The sequence below is a fragment of the Oncorhynchus masou genome, chromosome 7 (assembly GCF_036934945.1).
Source record: "Oncorhynchus masou masou isolate Uvic2021 chromosome 7, UVic_Omas_1.1, whole genome shotgun sequence".
Taxonomy (NCBI): Eukaryota; Metazoa; Chordata; class Actinopteri; order Salmoniformes; family Salmonidae; genus Oncorhynchus; species Oncorhynchus masou.
In genome coordinates, this window is record NC_088218.1 from 25,642,648 (window position 1) to 25,665,999 (window position 23,352).

At 43.6% G+C, this 23,352-nt stretch overlaps 1 protein-coding gene across 2 annotated transcripts in view; it reads right to left on the minus strand.

Annotated features, from left to right (window-relative positions):
* Window positions 1-349: 349 nt before the first annotated feature.
* The window catches only part of LOC135543583 (zinc finger E-box-binding homeobox 2-like), a 79,170-nt gene continuing 56,167 nt past the window's right edge, over window positions 350-23,352 (minus strand). The window contains exons 3-10 of one of the 2 annotated variants that reach the window (XM_064970960.1): window positions 19,744-19,995; window positions 14,193-14,261; window positions 11,697-11,921; window positions 10,451-10,665; window positions 6,799-6,907; window positions 4,362-6,454; window positions 2,739-2,919; window positions 350-1,125 (exon numbers count right to left, since the gene is read on the minus strand). In XM_064970960.1, coding sequence (XP_064827032.1) covers window positions 548-1,125; window positions 2,739-2,919; window positions 4,362-6,454; window positions 6,799-6,907; window positions 10,451-10,665; window positions 11,697-11,921; window positions 14,193-14,261; window positions 19,744-19,995 — 3,722 coding nt within the window. In that variant the 3' untranslated portion in view covers window positions 350-547. Of the gene's footprint in view, window positions 1,126-2,738; window positions 2,920-4,361; window positions 6,455-6,798; window positions 6,908-10,450; window positions 10,668-11,692; window positions 11,922-14,192; window positions 14,262-19,743; window positions 19,996-23,352 lie in introns of both variants that reach the window. The other variant, XM_064970961.1, reaches the window with a different exon arrangement.

Below are 23,352 nucleotides of genomic sequence, written 5' to 3' on the forward strand. Positions count from 1 at the left end.
GGCTAGCTGGCCTGACGATAGGGCAAAACTATAGACAACACATTAAGTGAAAGATAAGTAATACAACAGATGGACTGTAGTGTGGAGACTACTGCTTTTTTCAACACTGTATAAATATATACATAGGCAATACTTTTTTATTATTTTTGTAGTGATTATAGAAGCGAAGTGCAATTTGTACAAGTCACTAGTTTGTGCTATAAAGACTATGGAACACAGAGTTTTTAGGATGTTAGCACCACACATATTTTTAGGCCTTAATACTGTACAATATTTATTAATTTTTCATTTTTGCATAATGCAGCCTCTTCTTACACAATTCTCCCCCCCCCACCCCACCCCACCCCACCCCAAAATCAAACTTCAAATCAATGTCTCCTTGGGCAGACATATACAACCACCACCCTTTGAGTCCTTCAATACAAAGCTTCCTAGAAGCTTCAGGCACGTGCATGTACAGCTTCAACACAGCAGCGTTAAAAACCAAGCAGGTAACAATAATGAACAGAAAAGTAAGATGGGAAGCTTTTTAAATGCAGTAGTTTTATTACATGCCATCCTCCATATTGTCCTCGTGATCCGATTTGGTTTCTGTTTTCCCGTCCAACGAACTATCGTCCATCGAGTGCTCGCCGTTCTCCTCCTCATCCCTCAACATGTCTGGATCTGTGTCCATGCTCTTGTTCTCGCTCTCCTCTTCCTCCTCCTCAAAGTCCTCTTCCCTACGTCCTATTTTCGCGTACGTTCCTTCAACTTCCTTCTGACGATCTCTCATGCCTCCGTTCATCCCTCCTTCCCTCAGAATGCCCTCGCGGTCCTCCAGGTCGGGGTAGCCCTGAGGATTCATGCCCTGTAAGTAGGCCCGGCTCAATAGTAGCTCTGTGGGCTCGAGGTGGCCCTTCTCCCGGGCCTCTCTCTCGGCCGCCTCCCTCTCCTCGGCCTCCCTCTTGCAGTAAGAGTAACGGTGGTTCATGTGCTGGGAGTAGGAGCCCGAGTGAGAGAAGCGCTTCCCGCACTTGTCACACTGGTACGGTTTCTCGCCAGAGTGCAGTCGTGAATGTTCTATAAGGTGGTGCTTGTGTTTGAATGCCTTCTTGCAGATTTGACACTGATGTGGCCGTTTACCTGAGGAGACACAAGAGGGAGAGGAAAGCAGACATGAGTTTCCCCGCTCGCCACGTTGTTACTACATTTATAACACAATGAAAAGCAGCAGGAGGAGAACAAACACAAACTTAAAGTACATTCCGATGAGTCGAATGGTATGAAGCAACTTGAACTATCATTACAATATCAATGCTAACTTTGTCATCATTTCTTTGTTTATTCCAAATGAGAAGATAAACAGCTTACTATAAACCAAAGGGTCTGTCATGTGTTTACACTATGAAATTCCCTCCTATCGCTAAAGCGAGGAACAGAATCACAAACACTTAACAAACAGAAAGCTGTGGCAAATAAATAAACAAACAGGAGATGAGAATTGAACAAGAGACTCCTATGGCTACACTGATAATCTCAGTAGAATAACTCTAGTTTCTCGACGCCTCTGTCCCGCAATTATTTTTGGGACTCCACTCTACTCTGCTCCCCGTGTAAAATGGGATACCCTGAACGCAGAAGTGTGAGATGAGAAACTCGAGCCGCCCTACATTGATGGAGTGAAATTTCATTACATCATGCTACCAAAATGATCTGGCTAAATAAAAACTCTCCCAGCAGCCAGCAATGGTGGCTGGTCATGGTGTATATCATGGGGTGGGGAGTCGGGGACAGTTGCACCCCCTTTTTGAATTTACTACATCTCAGCACATCCGGAAATATAACAGTCTATCTGACACAAATCAAAAGATAAGAGTTTCTCCTTTGGCATTTCAATCTTCTCGTGACGCCACGTGTGCCACCAAGCACAGACACCAACACATCTGGCCAATTCCTGGCCACAAATAGCCCTGGGATGCCTTCGACGCCTTCCATAACTGCTATACTTGCAACACACACCTCCTAATACCACAACTAGATAAACCCGGCATGAGACATAAAGCATGCGGTATCCTGCTAAGTGCTGCAGATAGTCATGTGTGTAAAGAATGATTCAACTTAGTGAAAGCGTTTCATTGTGAGAAGTGTAAAAAAAAAAAAAAAAAAAAAAAAAAAAAAAAAAAATGTCATCAACACACAAATGTTCAACGGGTTTAAACCGACCTATCACTGATTAGAGTGAGAGTCAATAAAAGACCGGTTTGGTCAAGTGACACTTTCAGCAGTCTGTCTCTGTCTCTTTACTAGTTATATATGTGGGTACGCTTACTGTGTTTTGTAAATAATAATAGGGTTAATAAAGTAGCATGTGATGGATATAATTTAGAAATGGCCAAGGGTGACATTTACCTCAGACAGTGCCCTCATGCATTATGCAAAGCAATGACACAACATTTAGTTAGGTTCTTTCTGCCACATTCTGATTTAAGTATGGAGCTTATAATATTCAGAGAAAAGTATTTTTGGCATAACCCTAATAATGTCATGTTTTGCTCTACATATTTAGGTAAGTATATCTCCTCACCCCTGTCAATGAAGAAACAAGGTTAGGTCTCGATTTACATTACAACTGAAAAAGAACAAAGCAGGAAAGAAGTGGGGAATGAACAAAATCAAACAATTGAAAGGGTTAAGTAACACAAAACATTAGAAATGAAAGCAACGGGGTAAAATAAGTGTTCCAGAACAGTATATACCTGTGTGTTCATATTTGTGTCTTAGGAGGGAACTGCTCTTCTGGAATGTTTTGTCGCACAAGTCACACGCGTACATACCACTTTCTGTCTTCTTAATCTTCTTCCGGGACAGACAGGAGTCTGAATCGGTCATGTCATCCAGTCCTGACATGTAATCTGCTGTTCCGTCTAGCAGCTCCCCCTAGAAAATGACACATTTATCAATCCACACATGTCAACTACATTTAGGTACAGGACCTCCTGATGTTTGCCTCAATGAAAGACTGAATGGAACTTAAGTTTTTGACCTAATTACTAACACTCCAATAGAGAGCGCAGGTGTAAATATAAAAGGCAGACTACACTGTAATGGTTGACAATCTACCCTGAATGTTTTATTTTATTTGAATTATTTTACATTTTTAAATCATATATTTGAATCAGTCTAGTTTTATACATGAAAGAGTTTTCATTCCATATGTATCTGTTCTTCATAAGGGAAGATTAACCCGATAGGCTTAAACTTAAATGAATGGGGGAAAGTATTATCACATTAGAAGGTCATAATAATAAGAGAAAGCCCTTTGCGGGGCATATTGTCATATTCTTCTCATTTCCAACTCATAATGATTAAATCAAGAGGTGTTCTAAAGGACCAATATTGAGACACACCACTGCTCTCATTAAGAAGTGCTCGCTCTGGTCTGACAATGACTCCTTTGGCGGGGACACTTTCTTTCTTACACTGTTTTTAAAGAACAGAGCTACTATCATTCCGCAATCAATTTGAGCTAAAGGCCCGTAGCTGTATTTTTAAAATCTAATTTAATAACTTAGAATAGGAAACATTATTAATACTTTTTTTTTTTTTTATCAAAATGGTTCCCTCTATGTTAAACAGCCTTCAGCATTCAGTGGGAATGAACATGAAGCCTGTGCATTATTAACCTGCATGTAGAAACTCATTTTGGCTTTAGAGGGCAACTCTCTTTAAAATAAAATACAAGACAGTGGCAGAGAATTGGAGTTGGAGTCAGATCCTCGGTGCTGTGTGCAGCTCCAGGACTTACCCTTTGCCTATTGCACAGATCACGTACACGTTGTCCCTCACACAATTCACACAAAAAAAATACCTAAGGAAAAAAAAAATATATAAACTAGGCTGAGACAGATTGATTTTAAAGGGTACGTAGTCTATGTTTTACTCTGGAATAGACGACACTGAACAGCTGGAGATGTGATGCTGCCTGCACTATGCGGTAAGGACAATTCACGGTGGAGTCTGGCAACAACTGAATCCCCCACATCATAACCTCCTCTGAAACAGCAATTATGTGCTGATATCGCTAATGACGTCTGCTTGGAGAACTGAACAACTCCAGGAGCGTTTGACAGCTGGTTATCTACCTGACTGTGTTTTCTCCCTGGTTCAATGTGCTGCAGGTGAGCATTTGAGCTCATTAGAGTACCTTTTAATTAGTGGCACAATGAGCAGATCATTTTAGGGAATATGAGAGGAGACACAGAGAGAGAGAGAGAGAGAGAGAGAGAGAGAGAGAGAGAGAGAGAGAGAAGGTAAAGATGGAGACAGAGAGGATAAACCTGAGGCTTAGAAACTAAACCACAAGCGGCTTATCTATTTACCTGGAAACCAGGCTTTCGCTGGTATTTTCTCCTCTGCTGCTGCTGCATCTCAGCAAAGGTAGCTGCTCCTGTTGCATAAGTGTAGGCCATGTGTGGTAGGAAGCCCATCTGCTCCAGCCCTGGGTACGGCCTCAGCCCAGGCATGCTGGCCTGCATCGGAGACATGAAGGTGGCCGGTGGGAATGCGCTCTGTTGCGGAAGCGACGTGTACATAGGTTTGGCACCGAAGGGGTTCATCCCGAACAAGGGGCTGGTGCTTTTGTTGAGGTCTCCATTGTGGTGGTTCTGGCCTCTGGCTTCAAACTCCTTCTTGAGATAGGCCAGGTTAAGTGGCTCTTCGAAGTGTTCTCGTGGGGAGGGAACACTGGAGTGGTCATGGTGGTTAATACCGTTTAGTTTAGGTCTGCTCTTCACGGTCATGGCATGTTTGGGCTCCTTCATGAGCTTTGGCAGTGACAGGTCCAGTGGTTGTTCAGACAGGTTCATGTTGAGGTTCAGGTCCTCAGACATCAGGCTGTTTGGAGTATATGAGCTACTCTGGGAGTTTTTGGAAGATGTGGAGGAAAGGTTCAAAGGAGAAGGTGTGCTGCTCCTTGACTGGTGGTCCAATTTGGAGTGGTCACCCATGTGTTTGGTGTGTCCACTGAACGTGTTAGCTTTCATGAGTCTGAGCTGGTTCTCACAGTTGTTGACGTTGTTATGGAGCTCTGCAATGGAGGGGGACGTGATATGGTGGTCACGGTTGCGGTCACGGTTATTAGACTTGATCAGGGACACTGGGGATCTCGCTGCCATTGAGTCTTTAGAGGGAGTGTGGTTGTGGTTGTTTGCGGCTAGAACCATATCTGCATGGTTGTTCCGTTGTTGTTCTAATGGTGGAGTTCTTGGGGTGCCGTACTGGTAAACTTTCCTCTGCTCGAACCACTCTTTGACGAATTCCTGAGGAAGGCCGACTGCTATGGAGATCTTCAGTAGTTCCTCTGAATTGGGCTCCATGTTCATAGCGAAGTAGGCCTTGAGCACTGACATGTGGTCCTTGTACGGGTTGATGGGGCTTTTCTCAGACAGCATGGACGAGAGCAGGAGGGCATGCTTCTCTGTAAACATCCCCTGTTTTGTGGGCATAAGGTTCTCGCTAGTCTGGAGAACTGTCTTGATCTCCTCATTCATTTTACACAGGTAACGTTCATGCTGATGCAAGGGAATTGGACCTGGGAAGGCTTCTTTGCAGTATTGGCAAGCAAAGGGTGTAAACATAATGTTGTTCTCATGCATCTTATCCTCTGTACCTAAATCTAGCATGTGGTTGGATTTCTCGCGTTTGATAGTGCTAATTTGTCTCTTTGAGTCCGTGGTCAAGCTCTGGAGACAAGCTTTGGCTTCGTTCACTTTTTCTAATGTGTAGTCGATGATGCTTTTAGTGGCACCGTTATGGCTGATGACGGGCAGACCAATCTGGTGACCCCCCTGTGACGTCAGTCCCTGTTTCTGTTCCTCGATCTGGTTCCCGAGCTCCTTCATGTAAGCCTTGAGCCTGGAGATCTCCTCCGGTTTGCAGTCCATCTTCTGCCTGCACACAGTGTTGTCCACGATCTGGAGCACCTTCTGGACCTCGCTCAGGTTGTTGCTCAGGGACGGGTAACCAAGGAGCTGTTGTTCGATCCCCACCCCCAGGTGCTGCATGGGGCTCTGGGCTGAGCAGTGGATCCCTAGCGGGCTGCTATTTCCCCCCATCCCTCCGTTCATGAAGGGCGCAGGTGCGCTGAAGCCATGGGAGGCCATCATGAGTTTGTAGTCGTTGAAGTCTAGTGGTTCTGTTTTGATGTTCAGGTGGTGGTTGTTCTGGTCCTGATGGTGGCCCAGGAGCTTGCCGTTTCCATTTCCGTTCTCTAGCTTGTGTCTCAGCTGGGTGATGGCGGTGTTAGTGGGGGAGGACGAGGCTGATGTAGGGGAAGAGCCTGTCTTCATGTTGTTGCGCATCCTCCCGTTGACTGCTATAAGGCCGATGCACTTCTTGCTGCTGATGTGAGAGCTGTAGGAGCCTGAGTGGGAGAAGCGCTTCTTGCAGTTTGGGCATTCGTATGGCTTCTCACCTGAAAAGAGACAACAATGTATACTAAAAAAATCTGCCATGAGCGTATTTAGAATGGCATAAGGAACACACATATTCTCAATGATTAAATATAAGTGGGCTAAGGGAAAATGTATCAACAATGAACACCTTTAATTATGCCAAACTAAAGTGTAAACACTGAACAGCTCAATTGTGAGATTGGCAGATATAAGGAAACAAAGTAGCTCAAGTCATCCATTGGAACAGTGGGAGAGAGAAAAGAAAAACGCAATCGATTTTTGTACAACCTGTGAAGTTCACCACAGCCTTAAATCAAGGTTATGCATATTCAAAGCGGAGTGCACAGGCCCCCTTGCTACCCACCACTGTGAATCCGCAGGTGTTCCTTCAGATGGTGCTTGTATTTGAAGGCCTTGCCACATTCTGTGCATTTGAACTTGCGGTTGCCAGCCCCCTGGTTCAGCAGTTGGTGCTATAGAGAAAGAAGCAGGTATTTACATAAGTTCCACTAACAACATTACAGGGGGAAAATAGTTCACTAAACAATCGCAATCAGCCCTCGGTGCAATCGACCGACAAGCCAAATGTCTTACATTGCTACACAGCCCATCTTGCCTCTTTCTACTTCCAACTCCAACGAGAGAGTACAAGAGTGGCGCTGATAACAGAGGGAATGACATACCTTTTCATTTCCTGGCTCTCAAGCCAAGGAAGCATGCCTTTAGAATTTGGCAGCCAATAAAATAAAATAAATGAAAGGGGCTCTTTTTATATATAGTTTCCCCCTCATTAGAAACAAGCAATCTGATCTGCTTTTACTAATTTGGGGTAATCACTCGAAAGATATTCTGACGGGTTGAAGAAGAAGTCCTTCCCTGTATTTCACATACCTGCAAACAACAGTAATTTTACATGAAGAAACAACACATTTCCATAAATATTGAAATGTCTTAATTGGAACAGATTTCCCTTAATCATTTGAATCCTCAAACGTCTCTTTAATAATCTCAGACTATAGGATGGGACTAGGCCTTGATTCTCTGTTCAAAGGTAAACATCAGTTGCGGCCCCTCAAATTTGCAATTCAAAGAGGGGGAGGCCTCTGCCTGTTTCAAAATCCAAAATGTAATAGTAATAACAACAACAATAACAGCGTACGTGTAAACGGGAGGCACACCAGACGGGCACAATTAATTCTGAGTCGGAGGTGAACACGTTAAATGCTTAGGCAATACAAAAGATCTCTCAGCAGCACTTGCTACCAAGGCAGGCATAGCAGGAAGAAGCAGCCAGCGTCCTGATCCAGCCTGACAACTGCTGGGGTGTGCTGACTCTACCCACATTCCTGGGGAGACAGATGGCGTAAGGGAGGACACAGGGAGGATTGTTCAAACGGCAGCAACCTTCAAAGATCGAGCAGGAGTGGGTCTGTCTGTCGGTGGGGCCGCCAAGCGCCAGTCAGGGACCCCACCGCTCGTAAGTTGCTGAGTTGCATAAACAAACAGCAACAGCTGCTTTGGTTCCCCCTGCTTCCCTCTGAGGACCACAGTAAACTTTAGTTGTGCCAATAAGATACAATCATTCTCTAATCCTAATTGTCAATGGCACCAACACCAGCAAATGTGTTTTTGGCGGAGGGGGACATGCTATCCTACATGACTCAGGGAAGGTTAGGGATGGGATGTTGGATGTTGTGGGCGGGGCGCATGGACTGGGTATTCAAATACTATTGGCGTGTGTGTATTAATGACATATTTTCTCTTGATTGATTAATTGGATAAGGAGTGTTACAGGTTATTTTAGATTTGTTTGTGGTGTTTATGGCGAGAGCATCTTTTCCTAGGTAGAGACAGTTCTTATGGAACATGGGATTGGGGCTTGCCTGTAAGCGATGACACGACGATTCACTAACTGCACAACACATTTTATCTTTCTTTTTTTCTTCTTTTTTTACCCCAAGAGGACTTCAATTGTCACTACTGCTTTGTTCAGGTTCACTTCTTCTTTAAAACACGGATAGCAAGCAAATGTAACATCTATGAATAGAAGGCTTATTTCTTCCACACAGGGAGTTGGATGTGATGCATGCAAATTGTCAACAAATTCCCAGGTTAGTTTATCTAAAAGAAAATACATTGCGAGTGAGTGAGACTCAATAATAAGTGTACATGTTGATTCTGACATAAACTCAGCCAAGAAAGAAACGTCCTCTCACTCTCAACTGCCTTTATTTTCTTCAAACTTAACATGTGTAAATATTTGTATGAACATAACAAGATTCAACAACTGAGACATAGTGAACAAGTGAACAAGTTCTACAGACATGTGACTAACAGAAATGGAATACTGTGTCCCTGAACAAAGGGGGGTCAAAATCAAAAGTAACAGTCAGTATCGGGTGTGGCCACCAGCTGCATTAAGTACTGCAGTGCGTCCCCTCCTCATGGACAGCACCAGATTTGCCAGTTACCCCACTATTCCACCAAGGCACCTGCAAGTTCCCGGACATTTCTGGGGGGAATGGCCCTAGCCCTCACCCTCCGATCCAACAGGTCCCAGGCGTGCTCAATGGGATTGAGATCCGGGCTCTTTGTTGGCATTGGCAACACTGACATTCCTGCCTTGCAGGAAATCACACACAGAACGAGCAGTATTGCTGGTGGCATTGTCATGCTGGAGGGTCATGTCAGGATGAGCCTGTAGGAAGGGGACCACATGAGGGAAGAGGATGTCTTCCCTGTAATGCACAGCGTTGAGATTGCCTGCAGTGACAAAAAGCTTAGTCCGATGATGCTGTGATCTGTGATTCCCCGCCCCAGACCATGACGGACCCTCCACCTCCAAATCAATCCCGCTCCAGAGTACAGGTCTCGGTATAACGCTCATTCCTTCGACGATAAACACGACCATCACTCCTGTTGAGACAAAGCCGCGACTCATCAGTTTTTTGGCAGTCCTGTATGGTGGGTTTGTGCCCATAGGCAACGTTAATGCCGGTGATGTCTGGTGAATACCTACCTTACAACTGGCCTACAAGCCCTCAGTCCAGCCTCTCTCAGCCTATTGCGGACAGTCTGAGCACTGATGGAGGGATTGTGCGTTCCTAGTGTAACTCGATCAGGTGTTGTTGGCATCCTGTACCTGTCCCGCAGGTGTGATGTTCGGATGTACCGATCCTGTGCAGGTGTTGTTACACGTGGTCTGTCACTGCAAGGACGATCAGCTGTCCGTCCTGTCTCCCTGTAGCACCGTCTCACAGTACGGACATTGCAAGTTATTGCCCTGGCCACATCTGCAGTCTTCAAGCCTCCTTGCATCATGCCTAAGGCACGTTCACACAGATGAGCAGGGACCCTGGGCATCTTTCTTTTGGTGTTTTTCAGAGTCCATAGAAAGGCCTCTTTAGTGTCCTAAGTTTTCATAACTGTGACCTTAATTGCCTACCATCTGTAAGCTGTTAGAGTCTTAACGACACAGGTGCATGTTCATTAATTGTTTATGGTTCATTGACCAAGCATGGGAAACAGTGTTTAAACCCTTTACAATGAAGATCTGTGAAGTTATTTGGATTTTTACGATTTATCTTTGAAAGACAGGGTCCTGAAAAAGAGACATTTCTTTTTTTGCTGAGTTTAGTACTGCATGAAGGAAATGCTTGATTTTAAAGAACATAAAACCTACTAGTTGAAGTGAAATTAAGGAGCAGATAAAATGTCTAAATTGGAAATTAACATAATCATTTGATCGTGAACATAAGACCGCAAAATCATATCAGACGGGGCCATCAAAAAACCATTTAGGGCCTCAATTAAAGTTATTACCATTAAAAGATCTGCATCTCCAAAATGCCATGAAAAATTCATAATGATTGCCAATCAAAATGATATATTTTCCTCCAAGGGATCGTAGCACATTAGAAAGGAAGTAAGTGAAGGGAACGGGAAGGGGAGAGGAATAATGAAGGGATTGAAAACGGCAACAACAACAACAACAAACGAGGGCACATGATCCTCACCTGATCTCTGTCGGGCTTGTGCGTGGCCATATGTCGCTCAAGTTGAGTGCGGTAAGCAAACGTGTAGTTGCACAGGGGGCAGGCGAAGTTCTCCTCGTTCTTCTCGTGGCGGTACTTGATGTGCTCCTTGAGCGATGTCAAGCGCTTGTAGCCCCGGTCGCAGTAGGGGCAGGTCAACAGTTGGGCGAAAGCATCTGGAGGTCTGGGTTCCAGGTGGCAGCAAATCAATGGCAGTAATGGGAGACTGCCCGGGGAGGTATCACTGCAATCTGCTCTACAGAGTGCCGTCGTCTCAGGCTGGCATCCATGCCCTGACACACATGCACACATACACACACACGCGCACACACACACAGACTCCCCCCCCCACCCCCCTTTTCTTATATCACATACTAAGACACACGTGAAAATTCACACATACTAAATTGAATTAGCTTTTAATTGACCTATACACTTTAGAATGTGTTGCTTAACATACTTTTAGCGTAAGTAATTGTGTTTCTTTTGACTTTTGATTTGAGACAAAAATGAAACATGTTATCTAATCTTACACTGTTTTACACTGATATCTTACAAACGTCAGTCTGAAATAAAGCACCTTGACCTGGTTTTTAAGAACACTACCTCACCCACTCTCCCCCCTCGTCCTTCCTTGCTCCCCTTAACCATAGTCCCCTTGCCTAATTGCTTCTAAGTGCCTTATTTAATAGCATTTTTCCCACACTTTCATCATTTCTGAAGTACGTATCATAAATCCATTCTAATTCAATCCCTGTTCCCCCGGGGTCTGGGAGGTGTACTATCTTATCTCAGACCTCTGGCAGCTGCTGCTGCTTAAAGACTGGAGAACCGAAGGTAAACACAGAGGAATCCAGTGAAGAATCTGTGAGACCAACAGCTGCTCATGTCACAGAGCCACAGAGACCAAGAAGAGTCCAGCCACACCACTGCTGCGTAGGGTTAGAGTCTCAATGGAGGAGCGCTGATCCAGGATCAGCTGCCCCATGTCTATGTAATCTTATTCATTGTGGTCTAAAAGGCAACACTGATCCTAGATCAGCACTCCTACTCTAAAACATTTCAAACATATGGCCCCAGCTCACCCCTGTCCATGCAGTCTTATTCTTTGTGATCTAAAAGGCCAAATTGAAACTAAATCAGCACTTCTACTCTGAGATGCTTCATACATACAGCCCCTGTCCCCGGTTCTGTTCTTGCCCTCCCTGGCTGGTCTCTGGACTCTTACCATTTTCCTCCTGGCCGTTTGTTTCAAGCGCTTCGGGCGTGCCCAGACGGGACAGCTCCTCTCCCTCGGGTGCTTCTGGGTAAATGATGGCAGTGTCGCCCCGCTGCAGGTACTCAGCGATGCTGACCACGTGGCTGTGGCTCTCGCTCAGGCTCTCCTCCTGGAGCTTACTACGCGTAGCGAAGAAGTCCTCAAACTCTGAAGTGCAATCAACAACATTCTTAACTGAAAAGAAGAAGAGAAAGAGAGAAGGAGGAGGGAGGGAGAGTGAGAGAAAGAGAGAAAGAGAGAGAGATGGGTTTTGAGAAATTGGATTCTTCACTCCCCAAGAGAAATGTGTGTTACAGCAATACTGAGAACGTGTCGGGTCTAAATGGGATGAAGAAACTCCACAACAGACATTAAGGTAGTAGTTGTGGGAGAATACATCTGAATTACTGTGTTATCTTGTCACGCAACAGCCACTAAAACAAGAAATATGAGTTCATCTTAGAAAAGCACCACCTTAAATCGTGGGAAAGTATTTCAGATAAACATATTGTATTTCCTTGAATCGTATTACCAGTTACACAATAAATGTGGGGAACACAATTCAAACTGGTCAAATGCCTTCTAAATTTCCTTCATATGTGAAATGAAAAGAATTTGTATTTTTACAATTTTGGATCTTTAAGATGATATCTATTTAATTAAGCCTCTGGGTTTTTAAAGCCTCTCGAAAACAACATTTTATTTACACATTGTGTAGCAACAGCACAATCAAATTCCCCGTGTATTGACAAGGGGTCAATAAAATGTCTCTGGTTTAGTGGATCGGCTGTGGAACAGATTACTGAGGACAAACAACAACGTTGCACAAAAAAAGAAGCTTTAAACCATAGTCCTTAAAACACTTTCTGAAGCTGTCTTTCTGAAATTGCTGAAGTCACACATTGTGCGTTTTCTCATATCCTCCAGTCCCTTCTCTTTAGGGAATCCAGAAAGCTGCAGTGTAGAGATAGCTGTGGCTCCAAAAGCAAACAAAGCTCATCAAAACCCGGCAACCTTCATTAGTCAACAGCAGATGATAGACACTCAAAGGTTCACGTTAATTCAAACTATACTATATGGCATTCCGACAACCTGGGGCAAGTCTATATTCTATTTCCCCCACCCCCCTATCACATTACTGTTATAAAACTCGTCACATATAACATTATCATGCTAAATGTTACAGGAAGTCACGCAAACAGTTTGATTTCACTGGATTTAGATAGTTACTTATTTAATTAGACATGTCCAAACCAAGGTACATTTATATATTGTGATTTGTTTGGCAGTGATTATTTTATGGGTCCAATTTGTGAAAGGTCAAGGTCGTGTATTTGGTTGTCAAAAGTGGCATGAAAATGTCACTGGTGCCAAAGGAGCTTGTATGAAATCGTATGAAGCAACTGTTAACTCGGCAGCTCAATTTCCTGCATTCTCATTAGGACTTTGTGTGAACCGTTTGAGAATCATCTAATGCATTTTAGAGATACAAAACTGTGAGGATGCTTGAGATCTCTATACTGGATTCACAACTCACCGTTAAACAAATATGTATCTTAAGGTTATAAAAATACATCAAAAAGATCAAATTTAGACTAATTTGATTTTGCAAATGAAATGTAGTTTCGGAAGTCACTGTATTGCCAACAAGTTACAAGCTCAACCTCGTGATGCCTCTCTTGAAATGACTTTCTCCTCTGTAATAGAGGAAATCACCTGGATAAAAGAGTTCTTAGGTGGCAAGACGTGATTGCAATTTTCATTTCTTAAATGAAATCACATGTAATCCCATGGTGGGTTCTTCCTACCAATGCGGTGCCACTACGTTGTTTCCACAGCCTTAACGGAAACATTTGCGATGTCTCAATTTCCACACAAAAAAGTCACCACACACACACACCTGTGTGCTCACACACACAATCAAGAAACTATATAAATAAATGAAACAGAAGAATAGAAGATTTCTAAGGAAGTATTCTCGTTATGTGGTGAGTGTTTACCCAAATGGTGCCGAGGCCAGTTGTCAGCAGCGGTCAGGATGATATCATGGAGGGAAAACTTAATGCCCAAGAGGCTTGTGGGTGGAAATGAGCTTTGTTTACTTAATTAAAAATGGCAGGTAGGATTAGGCTTCACAGTTTTGTGTAGAAAGGACCATGCAGGGACACTAGTGCTCTACACGGACACACAGATACACAGCGACCCACAAACAGGGATTGGAAGGGTGGTTGGTCTCGGCCTCGTCTTTCAACACAATACAGATGTAGGATCTTAATTTGAGACAGTTTGCTACAGCAGAAAAATAATCCTGCAGTAGCAGGAAATGTGAATTATTATGTGGATTACAATTAATTCTGGTCCAGGACTATGCTTGCATTGCAGGAAAGTTCTTCTGCAACAGGGTTATCAAATTAAGATCCTACATCTGTACATCAAATCTCCTCACAATGGATTAAATCAACTCACCCGTACCGTTTCCAACTGTCTGAAGAGGGGCATCAGGCCCCAAAGTGTCATAATCATCTTTCATTTCATCTGTGGAGAAAAGAGGGGAGGGAGGGGGGGGAGGGAGGAGGGGAGGGAGTAGGGAAGAGAAGGAAAAGAGAAGTTCAGTTCAATGCTGTAGTGTACCAAGTAAACCCAAGCCTCACAATGAAGCCTTCAGAGGAAGGTACGGAGATATAAAGGGCTTGCTGTGTTGCACTGTGCCGAGGCTTTGTGTGGCATTCTTAATCATCAGGACCAGACAGAGCCTTATTTACCTTAAAAACAACAACAAGCAGTGGGAAAGAAAGCTGCTCTGCCATTCCGGGGGTAGTGAGAGTTGCCAGAAAGAAAGATTAATTCAAGAAGCCAGCCCCATCCACCTGAACAGTCAGAGAGGAGTAAACGGCACAAAAGGCCTTGCAGTTGTTATTCCCTCACTGTGACAATACTAACAATCTATACGCGGCAGAAAAAATGACAAACTATACAGGGGGTTTTCGCATAAAATCCTGGACTGTGCGCTTAGAATCTAGTACCAATCAACGTAATGCATAGTCGTAGGAACGCCAAGGGCAGACTTGCATTTTGTCCTGGCACAGGTAAGACAGCCATAAATAAAGGACCCTAGATTGACAGACAGGCTCATAAACAAGGGAGAGAACAACTTTTGACATTGGTGGGTAAATTCTCTTGCCGTGTGGGCAGCGGCGAACAAGGGGACTTTTGTTGGTGTTCATGTCCACAGACAATTAACTTAAGGAGTCCTCTGTGACTCCTTCCTTCCGTCCTGTCTTTGAAAATTAAATCAAGGTACTTCCGAGAAGATAGTGGCTGGTAAATAAAAATGGCTCTTGTCTCTCTCTCTCTGTTTCTCCTTGTTCTAGCCATGTGATTTCTATGGTCTCAAGGATACTGTGTTGCCATGAAGGGGTAAACAAACAAATCAGTGGATTAAGGGAATAGAGGAACTCTCTCCTTTACTGTCACTTGCACCGTGGACTTTAACAGAAAACATTTTTTGGGAAATGATTTTGAAAAGTAGCTGACAAGTTGTGTAAAATCTTCAGAATAAAACGTTGCCTGAATACTTGTCATTGAATTAGCATTCACGAATCACATGCAGGAACAACAAATATAATATATATATCGTATATTTTGGTGCAGAGTGAAAAATCTGGTGTTTTAATAGTTGGTTCATTTCAATAATTAGGAGAGGAGTTTTTTGGTTTCTTTCGCTTGAAGTGAGACTGTTTCCGTCTGCACCAAACAGATAAATAAATAAAAACAGCCAATAGCTTCAGAGAATAAAAAAATGGACTCTTTTGAAAGAAAAGTACTCAACTTTCCCTTGACATGAAGCTTGACTGTGTGGTGGAGAAACATGCCAGACATTTTTCATTTGCATATGAGGGGGTTTTGGAGTGCCGTTGTCTTCTCAGTAATGACATCAAACCAGGCTGCACTCTAAGGAAATGGCCCTTTAGCAATATTGTTGAAGATACACTGGAGTATTGTGAGCAATCCAAAGAAAATCCTCCACCACAGCCACAAATATAATTCTGGTGTTTAAGAGACCAGCATATATGGATAGTTACTTTTTTTGTCATTTCTAACTTACTGAATGTTAATCAAGCTCTCTTTCCCTCACGTTTCTTTTTCCTGAAAAGTGGGAGAGTTCGCATGGATGCAGCCATTATGGTTTTCGCAGCCTTGAGTAATCCAATTTCACTGCATATTTTTGATATGACTCAAGGAGCACAAGTGGGGATTTGCTTTTTGTCCCTTTTTGTCCCTTTTCGTCCCCTCTTTACCTTGAACAGTCCCTATTATCTGTGTGTGGCCAAGGAATGAGAGGGAGGGAATTTCCAGCAGGAGGTAGGCTAAGACCACGTACACCTACCTCACTTCTATGGCCCTTTGCACAGATCCTTTTTGGGCCATTTCTATTGCTTCTGACAGCTACACATCCATTGGAGAGAGAGAGAGAGACCCGTTTTTATAGTTGAAAGTGTCATGTGAGTCAAAAAGCCAGTCTGATTTCTCGCTGTCTCTCTCTGCCTGATAAATCATGTAAGGAGAGGGGGAGTGTGAGAGAAGGCCTGCACTGAACTGAAGGATGTTTAATTTCTGACTGCGACCGAGGAGGGGTCCAGAATACCTTTCCCCTGCCATACGTCCACCTATTTACTTAACGCCATTGATGCTGTTTGTTTTGAATACATTCCAATGTTTATGGCCAGTTACCAGTGGAACAGGGCGCAGTAAAAAACAAAGGTCCTCCTCCTCCTTTCTGTTAGTTCTCTGAGCGGCCTTGAACAGAGCCGGGCCGGGAGAAGAAAGAGACACGGGCAGAAAGGGGAGAATGCAGGTGATTTGTTTTAGAATGATAGTGATGTCATGTATTCCAGCCCACTGCATCCAGTGGCCCCATTGTGGGATGAAAGAATGTCAAGGACCATTCTAGAACACAAAACTCTGATTGTGCGGTCACCGGAAAGGCACAGCTAAGAAACTTTTTGCAGTGCTCTTCGATTCAAAACCTGTATCCTTTGGAAAGGGTACTAAAGCTGACGTAGACAAGGCAGGGGAGAAAAGCACAGCTAATCTACAGTATGTGCTGAGGTATCATTGTAGACAGTAAGGCACCCGTGAAAGAGGGGGAAAAAGGCAGACAAACATTCTGCCCACAAGCTTGGGAAAGAGAAGACTCCCATCATCTACACTACTTAACTACACTAGGTCTCAGAAATATGGCCGACTACGTTTCATCACTTGAGAAGCAGATTATCTGGGAATTGCAACATTGTTGAATTACAGACATTAAGGCACCACAGACTTTTTTATCAAACTTGTTTAAACAATTTGAACATTTCTTTTTAAAGAATCCGCATATGGACTGACTGCAGAAATATAAACATCCGTAAACATAGCAAAATAACGCACTGACTGTCTACGACAACTATGTTTTACAGTTTCTATGTCGATAATCAGTAACCACAAAGTGAACTTCCTCCTTTTCAATAGATAATTTTTTGTTTTAAATTGAGCGTAATAACATTTTAGATGGTGAAATATTTCCCCCTTTTCGGCACTCTACAGAACCCAGTTCATTAGGAGAAATGAATAGCTAACACCGGCTCATTTAAACGGGATGTCTTACATGAGTTCTCGCTACACTCTGTTTCTGTCACACCGCTGCAAGAATCATTGACTCTTATTATACATGTAAATGGCTATCATAAAAATAAAAATTTCATTTAAGATTGTTAATGACTTTTGCAGCAGTCTGGCTTCCTTTAATGATGATCCCCTAGCCCTAATTAAAAGTATTTATCTTTCAAGCATCCATGACTAGGCTCTCTGCTATCAGTGATGCTCCAAAGAAACTAAGAAGTAAGGCGCATCCAAAGTTGTATGTATCACCTGCCCGAAATGATCTAAACTAGATTATTAGCAAATTGAGCTACAGTGGGGCAAAAAAAGTATTTAGTCAGCCACCAATTGTGCAAGTTCTCCCACTTAAAAAGATGAGAGAGGCCTGTAATTTTCATCATAGGCACACTTCAACTATGACAGACAAAATGAGAAAAAAAATCCAGAAAATCACATTGAAGGATTTTTAATGAATTTATTTGCAAATTATGGTGGAAAATAAGTATTTGGTCAATAACAAAAGTTTATCTCAATACTTTATTATATACCCTTTGTTGGCAATGACAGAGGTCAAACGTTTTCTGTAAGTCTTCACAAGGTTTTCACACACTGTTGCTGGTATTTTGTCCCATTCCTCCATGCAGATCTCCTCTAGAGCAGTGATGTTTTGGGTCTGTTGCTTGGCAATACGGACTTTCAACTCCCTCCAAAGATTTTCTATGGGGTTGAGATCTGGAGACTGGCTAGGCAACTCCAGGACCTTGAAATGCTTCTTACGAAGCCACTCCTTCGTTGCCCAGGCAGTGTGTTTAGGATCATTGTCATGCTGAAAGACCCAGCCACGTTTCATCTTCAATGCCCTTGCTGATGGAAGGAGGTTTTCACTCAAAATCTCACGATACATGGCCCCGTTCATTCTTTCCTTTACACGGATTAGTCGTCCTGGTCCCTTTGCAGAAAAACAGCCCCAAAGCATGATGTTTCCACTCCCATGTTTCACAGTAGGTATGGTGTTCTTTGGATGCAACTCAGCATTCTTTGTCCTCCAAACATAACAAGTTGAGTTTTTACCAAAAAGTTATATTTTGGTTTCATCTGACCATATGACATTCTCCCAATCTTCTTCTGAATCATCCAAATGCTCTCTAGCAAACTTCAGACGGGCCTGGACATGTACTGGCTTAAGCAGGGGGACGTGTCTGGCACTGCAAGATTTGAGTCCCTGGCGGCGTAGTGTGTTAGTGATGGTAGGCTTTGTTACTTTGGTCCCAGCTCTCTGCAGGTCATTCACTCGGTCCCCCCATGTGGTTCTGAGATTTTTGCTCACCGTTCTTGTGATCATTTTGACCCCACGGGGTGAGATCTTGCGTGGAGCCCCAGATCGAGGGAGATTATCAGTGGTCTTGTATGTCTTCCATTTCCTAATAATTGCTCCCACATTTGATTTCTTCAAACCAAGCTGCTTACCTATTGCAGATTCAGTCTTCCCAGGCTGGTGCAGGTCTACAATTTTGTTTCTGGTGTCCTTTGACAGCTCTTTGGTCTTGGCCATAGTGGAGTTTGGAGTGTGAGGTTGTGGACAGGTGTCTTTTATACTGATAACAAGTTCAAACATGTGCCATTAATACAGGTAACGAGTGGAGGACAGAGGAGCCTCTTAAAGAAGAAGTTACAGGTCTGTGAGAGACAGAAATATTGCTTGTTTGTAGGAGACCACCATAATTAGCAAATAAATGTGATTTTCTGGATTTTATTTTCTCATTTTGAAGTAGTCATAGTTGAAGTGTACCTATGATGAAAATTACAGGCCTCTCTCATCTTTTTAAGTGGGAGAACATGCACAATTGGTGGCTGACTAAATACTTTTTTGCCCCACTGTATATCAATCATATACTGAAGCTCTGATCATATTGCGATTTTAGAGACAATCAAAAGAGGTCATTCTAAGAAAATGTCATGTACGCTCTTAGTTTCACGATTGAAACTATCTGTCAATATCATCTTATGTCATTCTGGTTGACTTTAGCGAGGGTAAAAATATGTGTTGTGATTTAGCGCCGGGACAAGCCGAGTGAGTTTCAGTCACGTGGGGGTGTAGGACTCTTCACCGTACCTCTGCCATCTTCAGTGGCACCATCATACGTTTCCTACATATCGTCAAGATACAGTAACGTCTCCTGACTCTCTGCTTGTCAAACTCCCTGCATGTCAAAACGTGGTTTGATCTTCTCCACTCCTTATGACTGCCGTGCACGGTCAACCTCTGCCCCTGTTACTGTGGAGGTGGGGGTGGTGGAGGGGGAGGAGTTGGCTAGCCTATCATCTCATGGAAACCCAAATAAATCCGGAAAACATTTTGGCCGTGTGTGACGCTCACCAGTGCCGTCGACTGAGGCGTGCAGCATGTCGTTGTCATGCCAGACATGGTCTACTCCGCTGTCCCTCATGTCATCGTCCTCATCCTCCTTTGTCGTCAGGGCCTGGCCCACCCTCGGGGATCCAGCGTCGTGGTTATTCAGGCTGGCAGGGCTGCACACCCCGTTGAGTAGGCCATCCTCCTCTGATACCAGCAGCTTGTCCTCATCCTCTGTCTCCGAACCAGTGTCCATCACATTCTCATAATTCAACGCTGCAATGGGGGAGAACACAAAACAAAACAAGATGGGTCACGAGAGGAATTCAAATTTGGTGCTCATTGTACTGACCTTGATATGGAAAAAAGGTCATCGAGGATTATGTCCTTAGATGAAGTCATGATTGCACTGCACTGTTAGGAGCTAGTAACACAATCATTTCGCTGCACCTGTTATAACATCTGCTTGAGTGACCAATAAACTTTGATTTTATTTGATTGCAGGTTAAACACATTCCTGTTTGGGACATGGGCCCTTTCTTGTGGGGGTACATTCCAATTACAACAACACCCACAGCGACAGACTGGAAACTAACTTTACCCATCATGGTGTGTGGAGTCAGTCAGCTGCTACATAGACACGCCAAAATAGCCACAAATGTGATTGCCTGAGATGCCAACCTAGCTACACCTTTCAGTTGGGCTCACAGATCTAAAGCATACACGACGTGGCTGAGATACTCTGCACTTCTGATATTTACAAATGTCAAATAGCCATACCCCCCCTGGATTGAAACGTCTTAACTCCTAGTCATTTCATCACATTCACCACTCCTAAATAAGTGGCGCACCGACTGTACTGCATTTTTCCCCAGAACTTGACAGATATCAACCGTCAAGTCAAATCCTTACAATGATAAATGAAATAATACATACAGTGTAAAAAAAAAAAAAAAAAAAAACTTAACCTAAACAGGACCTGCACCCCACTCCTTTCCCTCCGTTCCCTCCGTTCCCTCTCCTCTTGTCTTTCTCAGGGAGTGTTTTCAATGAGTCAATACTGCGCAGTCGAGCCCCACATTAAAATAACTCACACAAGTAGCGGCCCGCTTGATTCCACAACACTTGGTCCCAGACACACGGCAGCTTCTCTTAAAATAGGCAGCCTGTAAATAAGTGCTGTGAACTCAATTGAAGGTGGCTGTTTGTGAATTAGTCTGCCCTCACAAGGCTGGTTCTCGAGCCTCTCCAGTCTACACACAAGGCCCATAAATTGTCTGTCCTACAAACGGAAGCCTAAAGACATATTAGAGGAATGAACACAGGACGTTAGCTCAGCGAGAGAAACAGGGCCGGGACATCACCGCATCACACCCGGACACAGCTCACTGCTAGTTCCTAAAACACTACTCTCTCAAAAACAACCACAGAGGGGGGAAATCAGAGTATGACATCATGGGAACCGATTTCAGATGTGGCTAGGGGAAGGCGAGGAAAAAGAGTGCAAACATTTTTCAGGTCCGTTTTAATTGCTGTACTGTAGCTATATATGACTACTAAATAAAACCTTAAATCCTTTAAAATTACAAAACTGAGAAGGGGAAAAAACTCTGATATTTTCTTTTATATACTATGGAGAGTAATAAGATTACGTTGAGCATATACAGTATGTCCATGCATGATCTTTGTATAATCCGCGGGTCTGCACTTGCCTTCCGAACAACAGGTGCAAATTAAAATGAAAACCGCTACGTAGACAAGGCCAGTAGAATCAGCTGACCTGGTTAGAATACCAATTGATGGGGGAAACAAAACCTTTTCAAGAGGTGTGACCACAAGGGTTTAGGCAAGTTCAGACTGGGTAATGCTCTCAGACATGAAAAAAAGAGAAAGCCAAAGAAAAGCCCAAAAGAAAGTGAGACATTCAAACTCCTGCTGTGTGGTCCCAGATATACCTTGGCACTGCCCTTGATAACATGTTATTATTATTATTATTATTACTATATTTCCCCTTTGGTCCTTTCCCAACTTACCGCGACACCCCCTAACCCCCTCATCCCAGAGGTTCAACCATTTCCTAGCAACACAACGTGCTGTGGACTCCCTACTCCCCTTTCTCCCAGGCAGGTTTCTAAGGGTGGCCTAGCAGGCAGGCGGCAGGGGTTAACAAAGAAGCAGGAGGCCTGGGAAGCTATTACCCCGCCCCCTGCAGACCTGATCTCTGGACACAGCCTGAATACCGACAAATACCCAGGAGGAGTGAATGACATTATCTAAGGATGGACAGGTTTAAAAAGGCCTTTCTTTACACCCCAAACCTCTCATAGAGCATTTTTCAGTGTGCTATAGTATAGGTTAACGCATGAAGAGAGGCGCTACAATGTGACGTCTTCAATATTGAGCAACGAACCTGGAAACAATGGGCCTTGGACATAGAGGAGAGGTGAAGATCATCCCACTCCCTGCAAACCTCTAGCCATCTACAATTGTCCAAAACGAACTGTGAAAGCTACTAAACGCCCGGTTGGGGTTCTGTGCTTCCATACAGGTCCACGTGTTTTAGGGGAGAGGTGGGGAGTGCGAGAGGTGTGCTCAGTGGATGCGATCTCCAAGCTAGAACATTGGCTATCAGACACAGCGTTACACACCAAAGAGCTTGGAGAAGACAGAAATGACAATGTGTGACTTGTCAATCAAAGATGCAAGTAGCATTGCCTTCGGAGAGCCTGCTTTGTTTAGATGACATCTCTGACAGATGCCTCAGTATACTATAAGCACCAGCCTGACGTTGGGCATTGTACTCTGAAACAAAGTCATTCCGAACCTACTAATGTCAGCCTACACTATGCCATTATTTTGTTCAATACCTCACCGCTAATCAATCTTTTGTGTTTCTAGACGAGATAGACAAAGAAATCATCCTGTTTACTTTTTAGGCTACGTTTTCTTTCAGATGACACTTTCTATTTTTCTCCTCCTTTAGTTTAAGTGCCGCCCTCAACAAAGGCAATTACAGCTGGCATTTTGACTGATGCCACCTGTTACCAGCTGATTTCACCAGCTCTCTTCTGATTGGAGGTAAATAAAGGGAACGACTTTTACAGATAATTAAAATGACACTTGTAATTGCTCGCTTGAGTCTTGCTTAATATCAGGCGTATGCGTGGCTGGCATAACCCTTTCAGAGCTCTGGTATTAGGCTGTCAGGCATACCAGTGCAGAGGGCAGTTTCAAAAGTGCATTGATTATGACGTCTATAACCTTCCAAAATGACCGTTTTTTTTCCCCCTCCCCCGTCGAGGGATGAGAGCGCGAGTTATCCTTTCAATGTCTGTGACAAAAAGGAGTCTGATTTGAAATCTCAACTTCTTTCTTTTAAAACAAAATAAAGACATTTGACAATCAGTGTTTCGACTGTGGCAGTTTCTCTCTACCCTTCTAATAGCAAAAGGCCATATAAAGTCATCTAAACCCGGAAAGTGTTCTTCCAAAGAGAAAAGACAGCACGTTTCAGAACCAAAAAAGACATAACTGTGTTTTACTGTTGAGCTGTTAAAACAAACCATAACTCTCACACTATGAAATGTACGTGTCATACACATCAACCATACAACCCTTGAGTCATACACTGAC